Source organism: Microcaecilia unicolor, chromosome 11 (genome assembly GCF_901765095.1).
Source record: "Microcaecilia unicolor chromosome 11, aMicUni1.1, whole genome shotgun sequence".
Taxonomy (NCBI): domain Eukaryota; kingdom Metazoa; phylum Chordata; class Amphibia; order Gymnophiona; family Siphonopidae; genus Microcaecilia; species Microcaecilia unicolor.
In genome coordinates, this window is record NC_044041.1 from 13,021,180 (window position 1) to 13,039,615 (window position 18,436).

Sequence of the window (18,436 nt, forward strand, 5' to 3'; positions counted from 1 at the left end):
TCTCATGGAGCAATGATCAAGGGAGTAGTATGGAGAAATGGCACTTCTAGAAAAACACGAGGACAGAATTTATTCTTGAAGTACACCTTAAAGACTGTGTTACGGCTGCCTTAGGAGTCTGTATTTTTAAAAAGGGTTCCAGGGTGATCCAGGAAATTACAGACCGCTAAGCCTGACATCAGTGCCAGGTAAAACAGTGGAAACTATTATAAAGAACAAAATTATAGAGCACATAAATAAACATGGTTTAATGGGACAGAGTCAGCATGGGTTCAGCCAAGGGAAGTCTTGCCTCACCAATTTGCTTCATTTCTTTGAAGGTGTGAATAAACATGAGGTTAAAGGTGAGCTGGTTGATGTAGTGTAGCTAGCTTTTCAGAAAGCTTTTGAAAAGGTTCCTCATGAGAGACTCCTGAGAAGATGAATCATGGGATAGAAGGCAAGGTTCTCGTGTGGATTAGGAATCGGTTATTGGACAGAAAAGAGGGTAGGGTTAAATGCTCATTTCTCTCAATGGAGAAGGGTGAACAGTGGTCTGCCGCAGAAAAGGTTCAAAAATAAAAGGGGATGGAACTCCTCTCGTATGACGAAAGGCTAAAGAGGTTAGGGCTCTTCACTGTGGAAAAGAGACAGATGAGAGGAGATAGGATTGAGGTTTACAAAATCCTGAGTGGTATAGAATGTGTAGTTTTTTACTCATTCCAAAAGTACAAAAGACTAGGGGAACACTAAAGGAAGTTACATGGAAATACTTTTAAAACAAATAGGAGGAAATATTTTTTCACTCAACTAATAGTTAAGCTCTGGAACTCTTTGTAGTAACAGCGGTTAGCGAATATGGGTTAAAAAAAAAAAAGGTTTGGACAAGTTCCCGGAGGAAAAGTCCAGTCTGCTATTCAGACAGACATGGGGAAGCTACTTTTTGCCCTGGGAATGGTAGCATGGAATGTTGCCACTACTTGGGTTTCTGCCAGGTACTTGGCCCACTACTGGAAACAGGATACTGGGCTAGATGGACCACTGGTCTGATCCAGTATGGCTATTTTTATGTTCTTTATGTAAAAAGGTTACATAGTAGATGACGGCAGAAAAAAACCTGCACGGTCCATCCAGTCTGCCCAACAAGATAACTCATATGTGCTACTTTTTGTGTATACCCTACTTTGATTTGTACCTGTGCTCTTCAGGGCACAGACCGTATAAGTCTGCCCAGCTCTATCCTCGCCTCCCAACCACCAGCCCCACCTCCCAACCACCGGCTCTGGCACAGACCGTACAAGTCTTCCCAGCACTATCCCCGCCTCCCTACCACCAGCCCCGCCTCCCGATCTTGACTAAGCTCCTGAGGATCATGGTATCGATTTGTGCCTGTGTGAGGTTCTTGTTTGTAGGGGGGCTATTTCATCTAATATGTAACATAGTAACATAGTAGATGACGGCAGAAAAAGACCTGCATGGTCCATCTAGTCTGCCCAAGATAAACTCATATCTTGAATTTGTACCTGTCTTTTTCAGGGCACAGACCGTATAAGTCTGCCCAGCAGTATTTCCCGCCTCCCAACCACCAGTCCCGTCTCCCATCACCGGCTCACGGCTTTATAAAATAAAGCTGGAACACTGTATGAAAATGAAGTAAAATAATCTTCAAAATACAATTCTTAAAAACAATCTGTCAGAAGTCCAGCTTCAGTAAAGGAAGTTCCCTTGATCACTGCTGCCAAGTTCGTAGTGTTCTCTGTTCTTCCACCTCGGTGGTCCACCCCTGGATTCTTACCCATCCACAAACTAGGAAGCATCTGCTGACAGCAGTGTTGGGTGTGACAGAGCTGCTCTGGCAGATAAACAGTACTGCCTCTTACAGTTTGCTATACCTCTTTTATATCACCCTCAGCAACCTTCAGAATGTCACCTCCATATTCTGAGACTGGAAATTTTTAAACGACCCATATGGCAATATGCAGTTAGATTCCATCTTGGATCAAATGGTGTGGTAGCGGTGCTAGTCCTTTTTTAAAGGTAATAAATAGAAATAAAACAAAAACAAAGAAAAGAAAATAAGATATATTGCTACTCCAAAATAAAGGTTATTTTTTGATTAGCTTTTGAAGGCAATATTTTCAGATCAGATTTTGTTTCTGATCTAAAGACGGTACTGCCTTCAAAAAGCTAATCAAAAATGTATTAAGTTAACCTTTTTTTATTGGACTATCTTACTTTCTTTTCTTTGTTGACATGCTGCATAAAAATGAAAACACTAGATATAAGAAGGGGGTGTCACTTTTTAGATCATCTGTTGCATCAAACACCCTTCTACCGTAAGACAAATATATCATCACAGCATGTAGGATTCAGTTCCAAATAATATGAATGTTTTGGGGGTTTGGTTTTTTTTACATTTGTACCCCGCGCTTTCCCACTCATGGCAGGCTCAATGCGGCTTACATGGGGCAATGGAGGGTTAAGTGACTTGTCCAGAGTCACAAGGAGCTGCCTGTGCCTGAAGTGGGAATCAAACTCAGTTCCTCAGGACCAAAGTCCACCACCCTAACCACTAGGCCACTCCTCCACTTATTCTCTGCCACTAGAGGTACATGTAAGATGTATTATCCTGCTTTCCAAAAGAGGGTGAAAGCTTGGCTTTGGCCACAGTATAAAAGTCTTTTATTGAATGGATTAGTTAGGAAAGGAAAAGGCTAAAAATGTTTGAAACAACGCTAGAATTTCAAGTTGCCAGTTATTTGAAAGAGTTTGCTGCCCGTCTCATCTTCCGCCAGGGTCGCTTTACTCATACTACCCCTCTCCTCAAGTCGCTTCACTGGCTCCATATCCGTTTTCGCATCCTGTTCAAACTTCTTCTACTAACCTATAAATGTACTCACTCTGCTGCTCCCCAGTACCTCTCCACACTCGTCCTTCCCTACACCCCTTCCCGTGCACTCCACTCCATGGATAAATCCTTCTTATCTGTTCCCTTCTCCACTACTGCCAACTCCAGACTTCGCGCCTTCTGTCTCGCTGCACCCTACGCCTGGAATAAACTTCCTGAGCCCCTACGTCTTGCCCCATCCTTGGCCACCTTTAAATCTAGACTGAAAGCCCACCTCTTTAACACTGCTTTTGACTCGTAACCACTCGCCTCCACCTACCCTCCTCTCCTCCTTCCTGTACACATTAATTGATTTGATTACTTTATTTTTGTCTATTTGATTGTAAGCTCCTTGAGCAGGGACTGTCTATCTTCTATGTTTGTGCAGCGCTGCGTACGCCTTGTAGCGCTATAGAAATACTAAATAGTAGTAGTAGTAGTAGTAGTACATTTTGGTTATCTCAATCTTACCTGTTGCTTAGGAAGAATACACCACAAAAAGATTTTTTTTAACTACAATTTTTCATTTTAATTGTCACTCTCTTTCTTTAACTGACCTCCCCAGAGGATTGTTCTGGTTCTTGATGTTACTGTTACCCGCTTTGAACTGCAAGGTGTAAGCAGGATGTAAGACCAGATGTTTTGTAAGCATAGTCTCTGGGGAGAGGTTATTTGACGATTCTATGAAGGTTGGAAGAAAAGGTGAGGGAGTTCGTGGATTGTTTTGAAGTGCAGAATCGAGGTGCGATAGTGTGTAAAACTTGTAATGGATTATTGCATTTATTTGTAAACTTGCTTCAAACTTGTTGGTGAAGCGTGTATATCAAAATATTTCTAAGTAATATAAAGACAATTTGAAAGAAACTGAAAAATAAAAGACAATTTGAAAGAAACTAAGGATGAAAAGTATGATTCCCCAAAAGTCTCTGGAAAGAGAAATGAGGTCTTACCTGATCATTTTCTTTCCATTAGTCCTTCCCACTATTCAAGAACCTGTGGGATAGTTGTGTCCATCAACCAGCAGGTGTGGAGAGGGAGAACTGAAAACTGAGCCGAGACATCTCCCTTTTGGCATCCAGTCCAGCTCCTCAGTATTTATGTACACAAGAAGTAAGGAGGAGTGGCCTAGTGGTTAGGGTGGTGGACTTTGGTCCTGAGGAACTGAGTTCAATTCCCACTTCAGGCACAGGCAGCTCCTTGTGACTCTGGGCAAGTCACTTAACCCTTCATTGCCCCATGTAAGCCGCATTGAGCCTGCAATGAGTGGGAAAGCGCAGGGTACAAATGTAACAAAAATAAAATAGATACTATTGGAGATTCTACATGGAATGTTGCTACTGTTGGAGATTCTACATGGAATGTTGCTACTGTTGGAGATTCTACATGGAATGTTGCTACTGTTGGAGATTCTACATGGAATGTTGCTATTCCACTAGCAACATTCCATGTAGAAGGCTGCGCAGGCTTCTGTTTCTGTGAGTGGACGTCAGACTCATAGAAGCAGAAGCCTGCGCGGCCACATTGGTGATCTGCAAGGGCCGACTTCTACATGGAATGTTGCTAGTGGAATAGCAACATTCCATGTAGAATCTCAAATAGTAGCAACAGTGGAGGAGTGGCCTAGTGGTTAGGGTGGTGGACTTTGGTCCTGGGGAACTGAGGAACTGAGTTCGATTCCCACTTCAGGCACAGGCAGCTCCCTGTGACTCTGGGCAAGTCACTTAACCCTCCATTGTCCCCATGTAAGCCGCATTGAGTCTGCCATGAGTGGGAAAGCGCAGGATACAAATGTAACAAAAATAAAATAGATACTATTGGAGATTCTACATGGAATGTTGCTACTATTGGAGATTCTACATGGAATGTTGCTATTCCACTAGCAACATTCCATGTAGAAGGCTGCGCAGGCTTCTGTTTCTGTGAGTCTGACGTCCTGCACTTATGTGCAGGACGTCAGACTCACAGAAACAGAAGCAGAAGCCTTCGCGGCCACATTGGTGATCTGCAAGGGCCGACTTCTACATGGAATGTTGCTAGTGGAATAGCAACATTCCATGTAGAAACTCAAATAGTAGCAACAGTGGAGGAGTGGCCTATTGGTTAGGGTGGTGGACTTTGGTCCTGGGGAACTGAGTTCGATTCCCACTTCAGGCACAGGCAGCTCCCTGTGACTCTGGGCAAGTCACTTAACCCTCCATTGTCCCCATGTAAGCCGCATTGAGTCTGCCATGAGTGGGAAAGCGCAGGGTACAAATGTAACAAAAATAAAATAGATACTATTGGAGATTCTACATGGAATGTTGCTACTGTTGGAGATTCTACATGGAATGTTGCTACTGTTGGAGATTCTACATGGAATGTTGCTATTCCACTAGCAACATTCCATGTAGAAGGCTGCGCAGGCTTCTGTTTCTGTGAGTGGACGTCAGACTCATAGAAGCAGAAGCCTGCGCGGCCACATTGGTGATCTGCAAGGGCCGACTTCTACATGGAATGTTGCTAGTGGAATAGCAACATTCCATGTAGAATCTCAAATAGTAGCAACAGTGGAGGAGTGGCCTAGTGGTTAGGGTGGTGGACTTTGGTCCTGGGGAACTGAGGAACTGAGTTCGATTCCCACTTCAGGCACAGGCAGCTCCCTGTGACTCTGGGCAAGTCACTTAACCCTCCATTGTCCCCATGTAAGCCGCATTGAGTCTGCCATGAGTGGGAAAGCGCAGGATACAAATGTAACAAAAATAAAATAGATACTATTGGAGATTCTACATGGAATGTTGCTACTATTGGAGATTCTACATGGAATGTTGCTATTCCACTAGCAACATTCCATGTAGAAGGCTGCGCAGGCTTCTGTTTCTGTGAGTCTGACGTCCTGCACTTATGTGCAGGACGTCAGACTCACAGAAACAGAAGCAGAAGCCTTCGCGGCCACATTGGTGATCTGCAAGGGCCGACTTCTACATGGAATGTTGCTAGTGGAATAGCAACATTCCATGTAGAAACTCAAATAGTAGCAACAGTGGAGGAGTGGCCTATTGGTTAGGGTGGTGGACTTTGGTCCTGGGGAACTGAGTTCGATTCCCACTTCAGGCACAGGCAGCTCCCTGTGACTCTGGGCAAGTCACTTAACCCTCCATTGTCCCCATGTAAGCCGCATTGAGTCTGCCATGAGTGGGAAAGCGCAGGGTACAAATGTAACAAAAATAAAATAGATACTATTGGAGATTCTACATGGAATGTTGCTACTATTGGAGATTCTACATGGAATGTTGCTATTCCACTAGCAACATTCCATGTACAAGGCTGCGCAGGCTTCTGTTTCTGTGAGTCTGACGTCCTGCACGTACGTGCAGGACGTCAGACTCACAGAAGCCTGCGCGGCCACATTGGTGATCTGCAAGGGCTGACTTCTAGTGGAATAGCAACATTCCATGTAGAATCTCAAATAGTAACAACAGTGGAGGAGTGGCCTAGTGGTTAGGGTGGTGGACTTTGGTCCTGGGGAACTGAGTTCGATTCCCACTTCAGGCACAGGCAGCTCCTTGTGACCCTGGGCAAGTCACTTAACCCTCCATTGCCCCATGTAAGTAAACCGCATTGAAACTGCCATGAGTGGGAAAGCGCGGGGTACAAATGTAACAAAATAAATAAATAAATACAACCTTAAACTTGCTAACTTAACACTAGACAAGCAAATGTGTGGACCTGTCATCTCTGAACAACTTGTAGAGAACAAGAGATATGCAGGAAGTACCATGCAAGGTGACAGTCGTTACTTGACCCATTACTTCACACCAACTAAACATCTCAGAAACCTCGGGCAGGTCACTGGAATAGTTAATGGAAAGAAAACGTATCAGTTAAAATCTCGTTTCTCCTTCCATTACATAGCTTCCCCCTATTCCAGAACCTGCAGGATGTTTAAAAGTAATCCCTAGAGTGAGTGGGATCCTGGTGCCACCGCCCAAGACCAAAGCTCCAAAACTCACTTCCAAGAATGCCACAAAGTCCACCCTGTACTGCTTGTCAAAGGTTATCTGGGATTGACCACGATGTCACCTTGCAAATATCTACCAGAGATAGTAAGGTGGTTTCCACCCAGGATATTGTGATACACCTCGTAGAATGAGCCTGAGGAGTCCGTTTCCCCGCTAGCAAATAAGCTGATATGATGGCTGAAGGAAACTAGCAATTGTGGGCTTGGAAGCCGTGAGGTCAAGCCTGTTTACAGAAAGCACAAACAGTATGTCTGATTTGCAAAACTCATTCATGACTTCAGGTGTGTTCTTGCCATGAACAAGCTGCACACTGTCGTCTGAAGACCCAAAGAGGCCATTTCAAAGGCTTGTTTCAGGGAGCCTTCTAGCTTCCTATCCGGCAAGATAGTCTTCCTAGTCACCGCCATAACAAGGGAGTTCACCCTGGGAAGCTACAATTTATCTTCTCCTCCGGAACCAACAAGCAGAAGCGTGGCTTCTAGAGAGACCCATTCTGCTGTAATCAGGTCCTGAATGTTGGGATGCTTAGAAGGACCTTTTTTGATTAAGATGCTATCTGGATCTCGTAATAATGGACGTTTGATGTTGTCTTTTCCAACTATTAAAGGTGTACATTATAGAAAAGTTCATGAAGGGTCATATTATTACATGGTTATGCAATGGAATGCTTTGCCTTTAAATATTCGCCAGAGTCGTTCTTATGGTACATTTAAAAAGAGACTTGGCTTTTTTGAAACTACGTATTGTTTAATATTGAGTTACTGTATTTTATTTCAAGTTTGTAACTCGCTCTGAACCTGTAATTGCAGGGATTTTGCGGGATATACGTGGAGGAGTGGCCTAGTGGTTAAGGTGGTGGACTTTGGTCCTGGGGAACTGAGGAACTGAGTTCGATTCCCGGCACAGGCAGCTCCTTGCGACTCTGGGCAAGTCACTTAACCCTCCATTGCCTGCCGCATTGAGCCTGCCATGAGTGGGAAAGCGCGTGGGGTACAAATGTAACAAAAATAAATATAAGACCTTGTTAGCATAGCATAGTAACCACTAACTCCTCATTTTTCTAACAGATCCAAAGTGACTGTTCCACGCTTCCTTAAATTCTGATACAGTCCTTATCTCTCTTGGCGTCCGGTAAAGACATGTCTCGGCTCAGTTTTCTATCTCCACCTGCTGGTTGATGGACATAACTATTCCACAGGTTCTGGAATAGTGGGAAGCTATGTAACAGAATAAAGATTTCACCTCCCAAAAGAATTTTTTTGTCTCCTGAAGCAAAAAGATTCATTCCCTGCTAGTGCCCGCCTCTCACCTTTCTTTGTGGTAGTGAAATACTTGGAGTCCGTCATCTTTAGTGCCTGGTGCTGCTCTCTGGAATCTCTAGAACAAAAAAAAAAGACAGAAAGACAGGCAGTAGATGCTCATTTGTATTGATATAACTTTTGCATACTTTACTATAGACATGGGTACTGAAGACGTGAATAGGAGTTAAAGCAGCCTCAAAAAGGTGGGCTTTTAGCCTAGATTTATTTATTTATTGCATTTGTATCCCACATTATCCCACCTCTTTGCAGGCTCAATGTGGCTTACAATTCTTCAAGGGTAATGGAGGTAGAAGAGAACATACAATTGGTTTAACAGAGGGTTTTGGGTTACATGGTGGTGAAATACATGATGATTTTAGGGCAAAAGACATTAAAGAGCATTTCTGGATATATTAGAGATAGTGCAGTTATACGTGTTGATCTTTATGATATACTAGCCTTTGAGCCCGTAAAAACGGGCTATTATAGGAAGGGGGGGGGTTGAAGGGCCCGCCCCCGCCACCAAGTTTGCCGCTGCCTCCCCCCCCCCCCCCCGAGCCGTCACCACCCACCTTCCACCCGGCCGGGCCCTCGCTCCGCTATTGAAACAGCGAGGGTCCGGGAACGCAGCACTGAGCTCTGCTGAGGTGCCGATGTCGGCCTTCCTTCTTCTTCTCTGCCTGTCCCGCCCTCATGTGATGTAACGTCGTCGAGGGCGGGACAGAAGCAGAGAACAAGAAGGAAGGGCGATGTCGGCAGCTCAGCAGAGCTCAGTGCTGCGTTCCCGGACCCTCGCTGTTTCAATAGTGGAGCGAGGGCCCGACCGGATAGAAGGTGGGTGGCGGCGGCGACTCGGGTGGGGGGAGCGTTAGACGGCGGTGTCCCTCCCTCAGAAATGCGCAGTACAGACCCTCTGTGTTCCGCCCCCCCGTCATCACGTATTGACGCGGGGGCGGGGCAGAGAAGGTCTCTACTGTGCATTTGCGAGTGAGTACGGTCACTCGCCGTTTATATGTTTGATGTTGTCAAAGAGATAAGTTTTCAGTAGTTTGCGGAAGTTGGTCAATTTATAGACCGTTTTCAGGTTGCGTGGCAGCGCGTTCCAGAGCTGTGTGCTTGTATACGAAAAGGTTGATGCATGCATTGATTTGTATTTCAAGCCTTTGCACTTGGGAGGATGAAGGTTAAAGGAATGTGCGAGAAGATTTTTTTGTGTTTCTGGGTGGTAGTTCTATTAGGTCTGACATATATGCTGGGGCGTCACCATGGATGATTTTATGGACTAGGGTACAGAGTTTGAATGTGATGCGTTCTTTGTGTGGGAGCCAGTGCAGTATTTGAAGACGGCCAGAGCTGCAGCCTGACATACTGACTCAGGAAGTCTAATCCAGGCATATGGTGCAGCAAGACAACAGGAACAGAGTCTGGAGCTGGCAGTGGAGGAAAAGTGTACAGATAAAGAGACCCTTTTCCTCAGGCAACCACGAGGGAGGAAGTGCAGAAAATGAAAACAGGGTAAGGAGAAGAGACATTCGCTGTCCCACATGAAAAAACAAGAAGAAAAAGACACAGGTCAGCAACACTGAGACCGAAGGTTTCCTGCTGATAACTAATACATATGGGCAAGATTCAATGCAGTGAAATCAGGGATGGAGTCAGGATGCAAGTCAGGAAGAGGACAAAATTAGATGCCACTGTTTTATGCAAGCGCAACCAGAGAAATAAGAAAATGACACAAGACCTTTACTCACACAAGGCCGAACATGGTGTACATGCTGGGATCCCTTCAGATCTTCGTGTGGCAAAACACAGGAGTACAGTTTATAATAATACTGCCAAATATCAACAAAGCCTGTCTGCTTCCTCTGTCTATACTCCCGACTGATTACGAACTTTCTATGTACATAAGTACATAAGTACATAAGTAGTGCCATACTGGGAAAGACCAAAGGTCCATCTAGCCCAGCATCCTGTCACCGACAGTGGCCAATCCAGGTCAAGGGCACCTGGCACGCTCCCCAAACGTAAAAACATTCCAGACAAGTTATACCTAAAAATGCGGAATTTTTCCAAGTCCATTTAATAGCGGTCTATGGACTTGTCCTTTAGGAATCTATCTAACCCCTTTTTAAACTCCGTCAAGCTAACCGCCCGTACCACGTTCTCCGGCAACGAATTCCAGAGTCTAATTACACGTTGGGTGAAGAAAAATTTTCTCCGATTCGTTTTAAAATTTACCACACTGTAGCTTCAACTCATGCCCTGTAGTCCTAGTATTTTTGGGTAGCGTGAACAGTCGCTTCACATCCACCCGATCCATTCCACTCATTATTTTAAAGGGCTTAGAGCACAAGTTGGAGCTACACTGTTAAAAAGCTGGGGGTTTGTTTGTTTTTTTTCCCTTTTTGCCTAGCAGTTTCTGTTCCTTTTGGTCTTTCAGCTCAAGCAGAATCAGCCCGCACTGGGCTACAGCCTTCATTCACAACTATCTGTGGGGAGTGAGTGTGTCAGATGGTTGGGGGGAGTGCTATTTTTATTTATTTTATTTATTGTATCCCACACCATCTACAATTCTAGGCAGCTCACATAAACATAAAATATGAAACGTTATCAAAAGACAATAAGTAAATTAAACCCTTCATATTCTAGTACAGGGCCCAAAATCATATAAAGGTCTGCTGGAAAAAAAAAAAGGGCTTTTAATTGTTTCTTAAAGGAGAGTATGGTTGAACTTGTAGCAAATTGTTGTGACAGAGAATTCCATAATTCTGGCGCTGCCGGAATAAAAGCGAACTCTATATTCTTCTAATCTCACCTGCTTGAATGAGGAAAATTCAAGATGACGACTGAGATCTCAAAGAGCAAGTAGGAACGTGTCTTAAGAGCAGCAGAAAGGCATAAAGGGGATTCATCGAAGTATTTTAAAAACACCAATAAGATGATCTTATAATCTCGGCTCCAAAGCAGCTGTCGTCACAGCTACAATCCTCAGGCAGATGGAGTCACTGATAAGTTTCCTGAATGACTAGTGTCACCATGAACGATGGTTGCTGCTTCCCTCCTTTAGGCTTGGGCAAGTTCCTGGAGGAAAAGTCCATAGTCTGTGATTGAGATGGACATGGGGGAAGCCACTGCTTGCCCCAGGATTGGTAGCATGGAATCTTGCTATTCTTTGGGATTCTGGAATCTTGTTACTCTTTGAGGTTCTGGAATGTTGCTACTGATTGGGTTTCTGCCAGGTACTTGTGAAATAGATTGGCCACTGCTGGAAGCAGGATGCTGGGCTTGATGGACCTTTGGTCTTTCCCAGTACAGCAATACTTATGTACATGAAGGCTCTGGGCAAGTTGAAGGATCTCGCAGCAATTCTTACTCAACCTCCTTACAGGAAAGCTCAGAGCATCCTTGAGGAACTCAAGATCAAAGGAGCCATTGGAAACCGAGTTCAAGGTGCATGCCGCTGCGAGATGGACATAGCAGCTTTAAAGCTGAGAGTACTATACAGCTGTGACCATGCGAGTCTGCATTCTTTGGCTGCCATGCAGAAATGCTACTCTAAAGGAAACTGAATTCTCAAACATAATCTTCTTGTCTCTCTGGCATAGGGAACCTTCCACAAAAGTTAACATACCACCATGGTGTCAGAATGCAAGACAAAATAAAAAAGAGCTGGCTTGGAAAGTCTATTAATAATTGACAAAAGCTGGGTTACTATGGACTAAGGGACACTGTGAACCTTTGATCAACCTGAAAGCACGCTCAACAAATATTGAAAAATGGTCATCTTTTTTTTTGGTACTAATATGGCATCATTTCACAAGACTGTCCATCTTATTCTTGCTGTACACCGCCTGGGACATTGGTCTTCACTAATTTTTTAAGTCAGGGCCACTTTGGATCCAATGAGCTGAAGGAGAGCCGCCAAATATATTCCCATCCAAGGTCATGAAGCTGCTAACCAGTGTATGTCAATGATATCCATCTCAACAGCCCACCTTGAAACTCTTTGTTGAACATATCCATTAGGTGGTGTCTTTTCAAATGCATTCTGTTCACCTATTGAGTAAGCTTTGTCCTCCGAGCAAGTGGCTCTTCCTCCCATCCACTTCCCCCTGTCTGTCATAAATAAAGACTACAAAAAGCAATGTGTGGGCCACATTTATTGGGGTTTACTAACTGCCTTCATGAAGAGATCTACCCAAGGCGGTGTACTGCGGGTACAGGTTAACTTAAACTTACAATTTTTAACAATAGTAAAATTACTACTACTACTACTTAACATTTCTAAAGCGCTACTAGGGTTATGCAGCGCTGTACAATTTAACATGGAAGGACAGTCCCTGCTCAAGGAGCTAACAATCTAAAAGACAGGTGTACAATCTAAAGACAAGTGTACAGTCAAAAGTCAAGTGTAGAGTCCGTCTGATAGGGCATACTATATTTCACGAAAGGTTTGGTGCCGAAAGCAGCATTGAAGAGGTGAGTTTTAAGCAAAGATTTGAAGATGGGTAGGGAGGGGGCTTGGCGTAGGGCTTGAGGAAGATTGTTCCAAGCATAGGGTGAGGCAAGGCAGAATGAGCGGAGCCTGGAGTTGGCAGTGGTGGAGAAGGGAACTGAAAGGAGGGATGTCCTGTGAGCGGAGGTTACGGGCGGGAACATAGGGGGAGATAAGGGTAGAGAGGTAGTGAGGAGCCGCAGACCGGGTGCATTCCCGCCCGTAACCTCCGTTCACAGGATAAATCCCTCCTCTCAGTACCCTTCTCCACCACCGCCAACTCCAGGCTCCGCTCATTCTGCCTCGCCTCACCCTATGCTTGGAACAACCTTCCTGAACCCTTACGCCAAGCCCCCTCCCTGCCCGTCTTCAAGTCTTTGCTTAAAGCCCACCTCTTCAATGCTGCGTTCGGCACCTAACCCTTACCGTTCAGTGAATCCAGACTGCCCCAATTTGACTGCCCCTATCGGACCGACCGTTCACTTGTCTATTAGATTGTAAGCTCTTTGAGCAGGGACTGTCTCTCTTTGTTAAATTGTACAGCGCTGCGTAACCCTAGTAGCGCTCTAGAAATGTTAAGTAGTAGTAGTAGTAGTAGTATTTGTAGGTAAGGAGGAGAATCTTGAATTGTATGCGGTATCTGATCGGAAGCCGGTGAAGTGACTTGAGGAGAGGGGTGATATGAGTATATCAGTTCTGGCGGAATATAAGACGTGCAGCAGCTTCTGAACGGATAACCATAAAACACAGAGATAAAAACGAAATCCTAATAATAGGACTAACATGATAAAGTATCAGAAAAAAACATATTTAATAGGATTTATTTACCACCTTTTTTTTTTTTTTTTCTTTTTTTAAGAAAAATGCTGTAGGCCAATGTTTTTCAATGCAAGGCTCAGGAGGCCAATGGTGGCCCACATCATTCTGCCTCTCTAATCATGTTCATGACAAGATAGGGGAAAGTGGATGGAAGGAACAGCCACATGATCGGAGGACAAGGCTTTCTCAATAGGTGAACAGAATGCATTTGAAAACACACATCACCTAAAGGATATGGTCTCCTGTAACATAACATTTACCACGCTGAGTACAAAAAGTCCATCCTATCTGCAACCGTAGCCAATGTATTTAACAAACAGGATCCCCAAAGGTAGATTTAAGTCCAGAAATAAGTAGTGGCTTTCCTAAGCCGTACAGGACTAACAATAGTTTATGGATGTTTCTTTCCAGAACTTATCTGAACCCAGCTATGCTAAATGCTTCGTGCACATCTTCTGACAACAAATTCTACCGCTTAATTGTACAGTAAGTGAAAAAGCATTTTCTCTGATTTGTTTTAAATGGGTTACCTGTTGGTCGGGTTGTGACCCCCATCCCTCCCATCTTAGTACTATTTGAAAGAGAAAACAACGTTCCCTATTTCCCTGTTGCACCCTACTCATGATCTGATAAGACCTCTGCATAATCTCCTCTCAGCTGTGACTGCTAATCTCTACAGCTTTTCCATCCCCTTTCCTTCTTGGTACCTTTCAAGTTTCGTAGCAAGAACTGCACACAGTGCTTCCATAAACAGTCACATTCTGGACTGCTGCAAAGGCATAATATTCTGTTTTATTCTTGACCTCTTTCCAAATAATTCCTAACAGACTCCTCTCCAGTACCGATAAACATCAAACACATCCAAAACATGTGTGTCAAAGTGGCTAGAGGTCCATGCCATTTAGGGCAAGCTCGTCCAGGTGCCAACCCCATGTGAAACACTCACCATGGTACTATATGCATCTGAGCACAGAGAGGGTTCCAAGTACACCACAAAGTTAAAATTGCCAAAAGAAAGAACTAAAAACCTTCAAAATCAGGACAAAGTCTCTTTAATCTCATAACTTGGACAACAATCTTCCAAAGTTGACCCAACACGGGCCATGTTTCAGCGCACAGCGCCTGCGTCAAGGGTCACAGAAGATGTAACGTTTAAAAATGCAGTAGCGAGACTTGCTCCTTTACACAGATATTAGTGAGGAAAGCTGTCCCGATACTTGAGTCAGTAAGTCAATTCACATGGAGAAGGGGAAAAATGGAATCACAGACTATATAGACACCAAGCCTCAACTTTCTAAATACCACCCTTATGTGTGTACACACTCACTATTGCAGAAATACACCAATACATTCTTTTCTGAACTCTCATCCCCCGTAATCTCATCACACTTAAACCTTCACTCACAGAAAATGTTATACCGAATGTTCTTTTGCTAAGGTTTTATCACCCTACCAATTTCCCGTTGTCTCTTTCCATTGTTCTTTTCCTTGACCTATTCCCTAACGACACCTTGACTTTGTCTCGCTTAACTTCTCACAATGGAATCCATAACTGATTGTAACAAACTGCATTTCCATTATTTACAATGTATTGTAAGCCACACTGAGCCCGCAAATAGGTGGGAAAATGTGGGATACAAATGCAATAAAATAAATAAATAAATAAATAAATACACCAAGGAAACACTTTCTAAAAGGTAAGAGAAGAAGTCACTGTCAAAAGTGAGACAAAGTTTTATTAGATTTCTATTTATCTCAATCAACACAGCTTATTCTTAGCAGGATGTTTGGTGAGCCAAACTGAACCAAGGAAGGAAGACAGACCAGAGTGCTGCATCACACAATCACCCAACATAATGCATCATATCTCAATATACACCATTTTTATGACTGCTGTTGATTAAAAAAAAAACAAAAAAACAACTTTGCTTTATCTTTATGTGATCTATTTTAAATGTAACATGCTTGCTCCACGGCTAGGAACAACAAAGTGGGGTGATGAGTTTTAAATAAATATTCCTTAACTGCCACAGAGCACGGAATCTTTTTTTTTTTTAATCGTGCTTTATTTATAATCATGTGGTTATATGTAGTCACGGAAACACAGTAATGATAGCAGAAAAAGAGCAGCATGGTCCATCCAGTCTGCCCAGAAAGTGTTGAACCTGTCACTCCGTGCAAGTTACCCACTCCCCTTTGTTGTTATGGCTGTACCTGTTGCTCTGTGCAAGTTACCCCCTCTGTACGCTCTCATTTTTGTGTGCAAGTTGGTTGTTTTACTTTGAGTGAAAATACTCCTCTATGTATATCCCACACCTTTTTCAACCTGCAAGAGCTGATCCAAATGAAAATAATGACAGAAGAGTATTTCCCGATGTTGCATTGCAGTTTCCTTTCTTGGTCATACAAGGGGGAACCACAAAGTATAATCACAGAAACGTGCTCTGTGTATAAAAGTAAAGAAAGAAGGGAAGAATTATTATAGCATTGATAACGCTCCCAGCTAACTATCTGAGGAACAGCTAACTTGCTCAGGACCACACAGAGAGTCAGGTGAAAAATCTGGAATTCAAGCCCAGACACTTCTAAATTCCAGCCTTGAGCTTTAACTACCAAATATCACTAGACTATTCTTGTTCAGCCTAGCTCTGGACTTCCATGCACAACAAAATTAAAATCCTTACAATGAGAAAGAGTAGGGGAAATACTCCCTGCAACCAAAAGTCTTTTTTTCAAGAAGTATGACAATAGGAATTATTCCTTGAAAACTTTCACTATACATCATCTATCATCACAGAATTCAATCCAAAGCAGAAGCACTCGCTAGCAGAGTCCTTTCCTAAGCATTTACTACACGACTGCATGTGGTGTTCTTATGATAAGTCAATCCACTGGAAAATGCACTTAAGCCATAAAATAAAACAATTAACAGAGGAACTGGAAAAAAATTGTTTATACTATGCCTGCATGCAACTTCTTTCCTAATCCATTCTACTATAACCCTCTAGTCGGGCTTTAACCCCAAAGTTACATGGGATTCATCTGCAAGCAACCCAGTATTTCAAGATTTGAAAATGCATCTGCAGTCTCCAAAACAGAATCCTAATGGAGGAGGCACAGCTGGTGATAAACAAAGAACCCTATCCAAACACCTGCCCTTCCACGAACACTCCTTGTAACTTGTAGATGGTGAAGTCAGTTGACCAGTCTCAGGTATATCAACCCTCTGGAACAGAAGTACTCACTGTAAGTCATATTACAGTGAGATTTGAAAAGGCAAGTGACCAAATCTTTTGAATATAAAAATATGCATAGCAAAATAAAACAAACCTCTTCAAAAGAGAAACTCAGCTGAAAAGGTTTAACTTTAGAAGGTACCGCAACCACAATCACCAGATCCTTCAACCATTCTACTGGCAGAAACAATGGCTTAGCAGCCAATAATTCAAAGATACCAAGAGGCATATTTTCAAAGCACTTAGCCTTCCAAAGCTCCATAAGCAGAGAGGTGTGGTAGCCGTGTTAGTCCACTCTTAAGGTTATCAATAGAAATCAAACAAAATAAAACACGGAAAAGAAAATAAGATACCTTTTTTATTGGCCATAACTTAATACATTTCTTGATTAGCTTTTGAAGGTTGCCCTTCTTCGTCAGATCGGAAATAACCAAATGTGGTAGCAGATAGTATATACAAGTGAAACATCCAAGCACTCGATCTGCAGCCCCTCCTTACCTCTCTACCCTCATCTCCCCTTACGTTCCTACCCGTAACCTCCGCTCTCAAGACAAATCCCTCCTTTCAGTACCCTTCTCCACCACCGCCAACTCCAGGCTCCGCTCTTTCTGCCTCGCCTCAACCCCATGCTTGGAATAAACTCCCTGAGCCCATACGCCAGGCCCCCTCCCTGCCCATCTTCAAATCCCTACTCAAAGCCCACCTCTTCAATGTCAGCAGCAATGGAAGTAAAACCCGGCTGGCTCAATCCGTCCTCCTTTTTCTGGAGCCATATGGTAACCCTACCTTTGGCACCTAACCACTTTACCTCTATTCAGGAAATCTTGACTGCCCCAACTTGTCATTTCGTCCTTTAGATTGTAAGCTCCTTTGAGCAGGGACTGTCCTTCTTTGTTAAACTGTACAGCGCTGCGTAACCCTAGTAGTAGCATTACTTTGACAGTCTGACAGGGTGGGAGTATGCATGGGGACATCAAAGCATTTCATTGATATTCTAACAAGATGGGTGTTGGTAGGTGAGAGGAGGGTGATCAACAGAGAAACACAATTACACTATCAAAGTTCCATAGAAACCTAAGTGCTTTGAAAATACGCCTCCTGTTGGACTGCCCTCGCACCTCTTTTCATACGCATTGAGGTGAGAGCTGGGGACACTGCGGGTCTCCCCGGAGCAACACCTCCTCCCTCAAACCCCACTCACCTGAGGTCACTCACCAGCAGTCCCGCAGCTTTCCTTCTCCTCTACCTCCCCGTCCCCTTTGACACACAACTACTTCTTCTCTCCCACCACCAATACGTCCCGCCTTGCCGGAAACAGGAAGTTGCGTAAGAGGAGGGGCCGGTTAGCACGGCGCTGAAGAATTAGTAACAGTTACGTTACGTCAGGGGAAGAACAAGAGCGCCTCAGGGGACACGAGTGTACGAGCACTCTCGCTCCGTGATCAACTCCCGACACACGGGGTCCCTCCGTCCTCCGAGACGTCCAAGTACCGCCTCCTCGTCCCCGGCGATAATTCGGCGCAGCCGCAGTCGCTCTGTGCCCGGGCTCTGATGCACGTCGCAAGGCTCTATCGCCTACGTACGGACACATGCACTGGGACAGAAGCATCGGAGATCAGCTGACGTGTTGGCGCATGCGTGTGGCCACCTTCACGTGTAGCCAGATTGCTGCACGTGGTGGAGGTCGCACGCGCACCCGCCGCCAGGGGGAGGGTGGGGAA

The 18,436-nt window shown here is 44.1% G+C and overlaps 1 protein-coding gene across 3 annotated transcripts in view; it reads right to left on the minus strand.

Annotated features, from left to right (window-relative positions):
• AP1B1 (adaptor related protein complex 1 subunit beta 1) overlaps positions 1-18,248 on the minus strand; it is a 117,504-nt gene extending 99,256 nt beyond the window's left edge. Inside the window, exons 1-2 of one of the 3 annotated variants that reach the window (XM_030217509.1) lie at positions 17,931-18,248; positions 8,174-8,241 (exon numbers count right to left, since the gene is read on the minus strand). In XM_030217509.1, the coding sequence (XP_030073369.1) occupies positions 8,174-8,210 (37 nt within the window). In that variant the 5' untranslated portion in view covers positions 8,211-8,241; positions 17,931-18,248. Of the gene's footprint in view, positions 1-8,173; positions 8,242-17,916 lie in introns of all 3 variants that reach the window. The other 2 variants (XM_030217510.1, XM_030217511.1) reach the window with 2 other exon arrangements.
• Between the last annotated feature and the right edge of the window lie 188 nt (positions 18,249-18,436).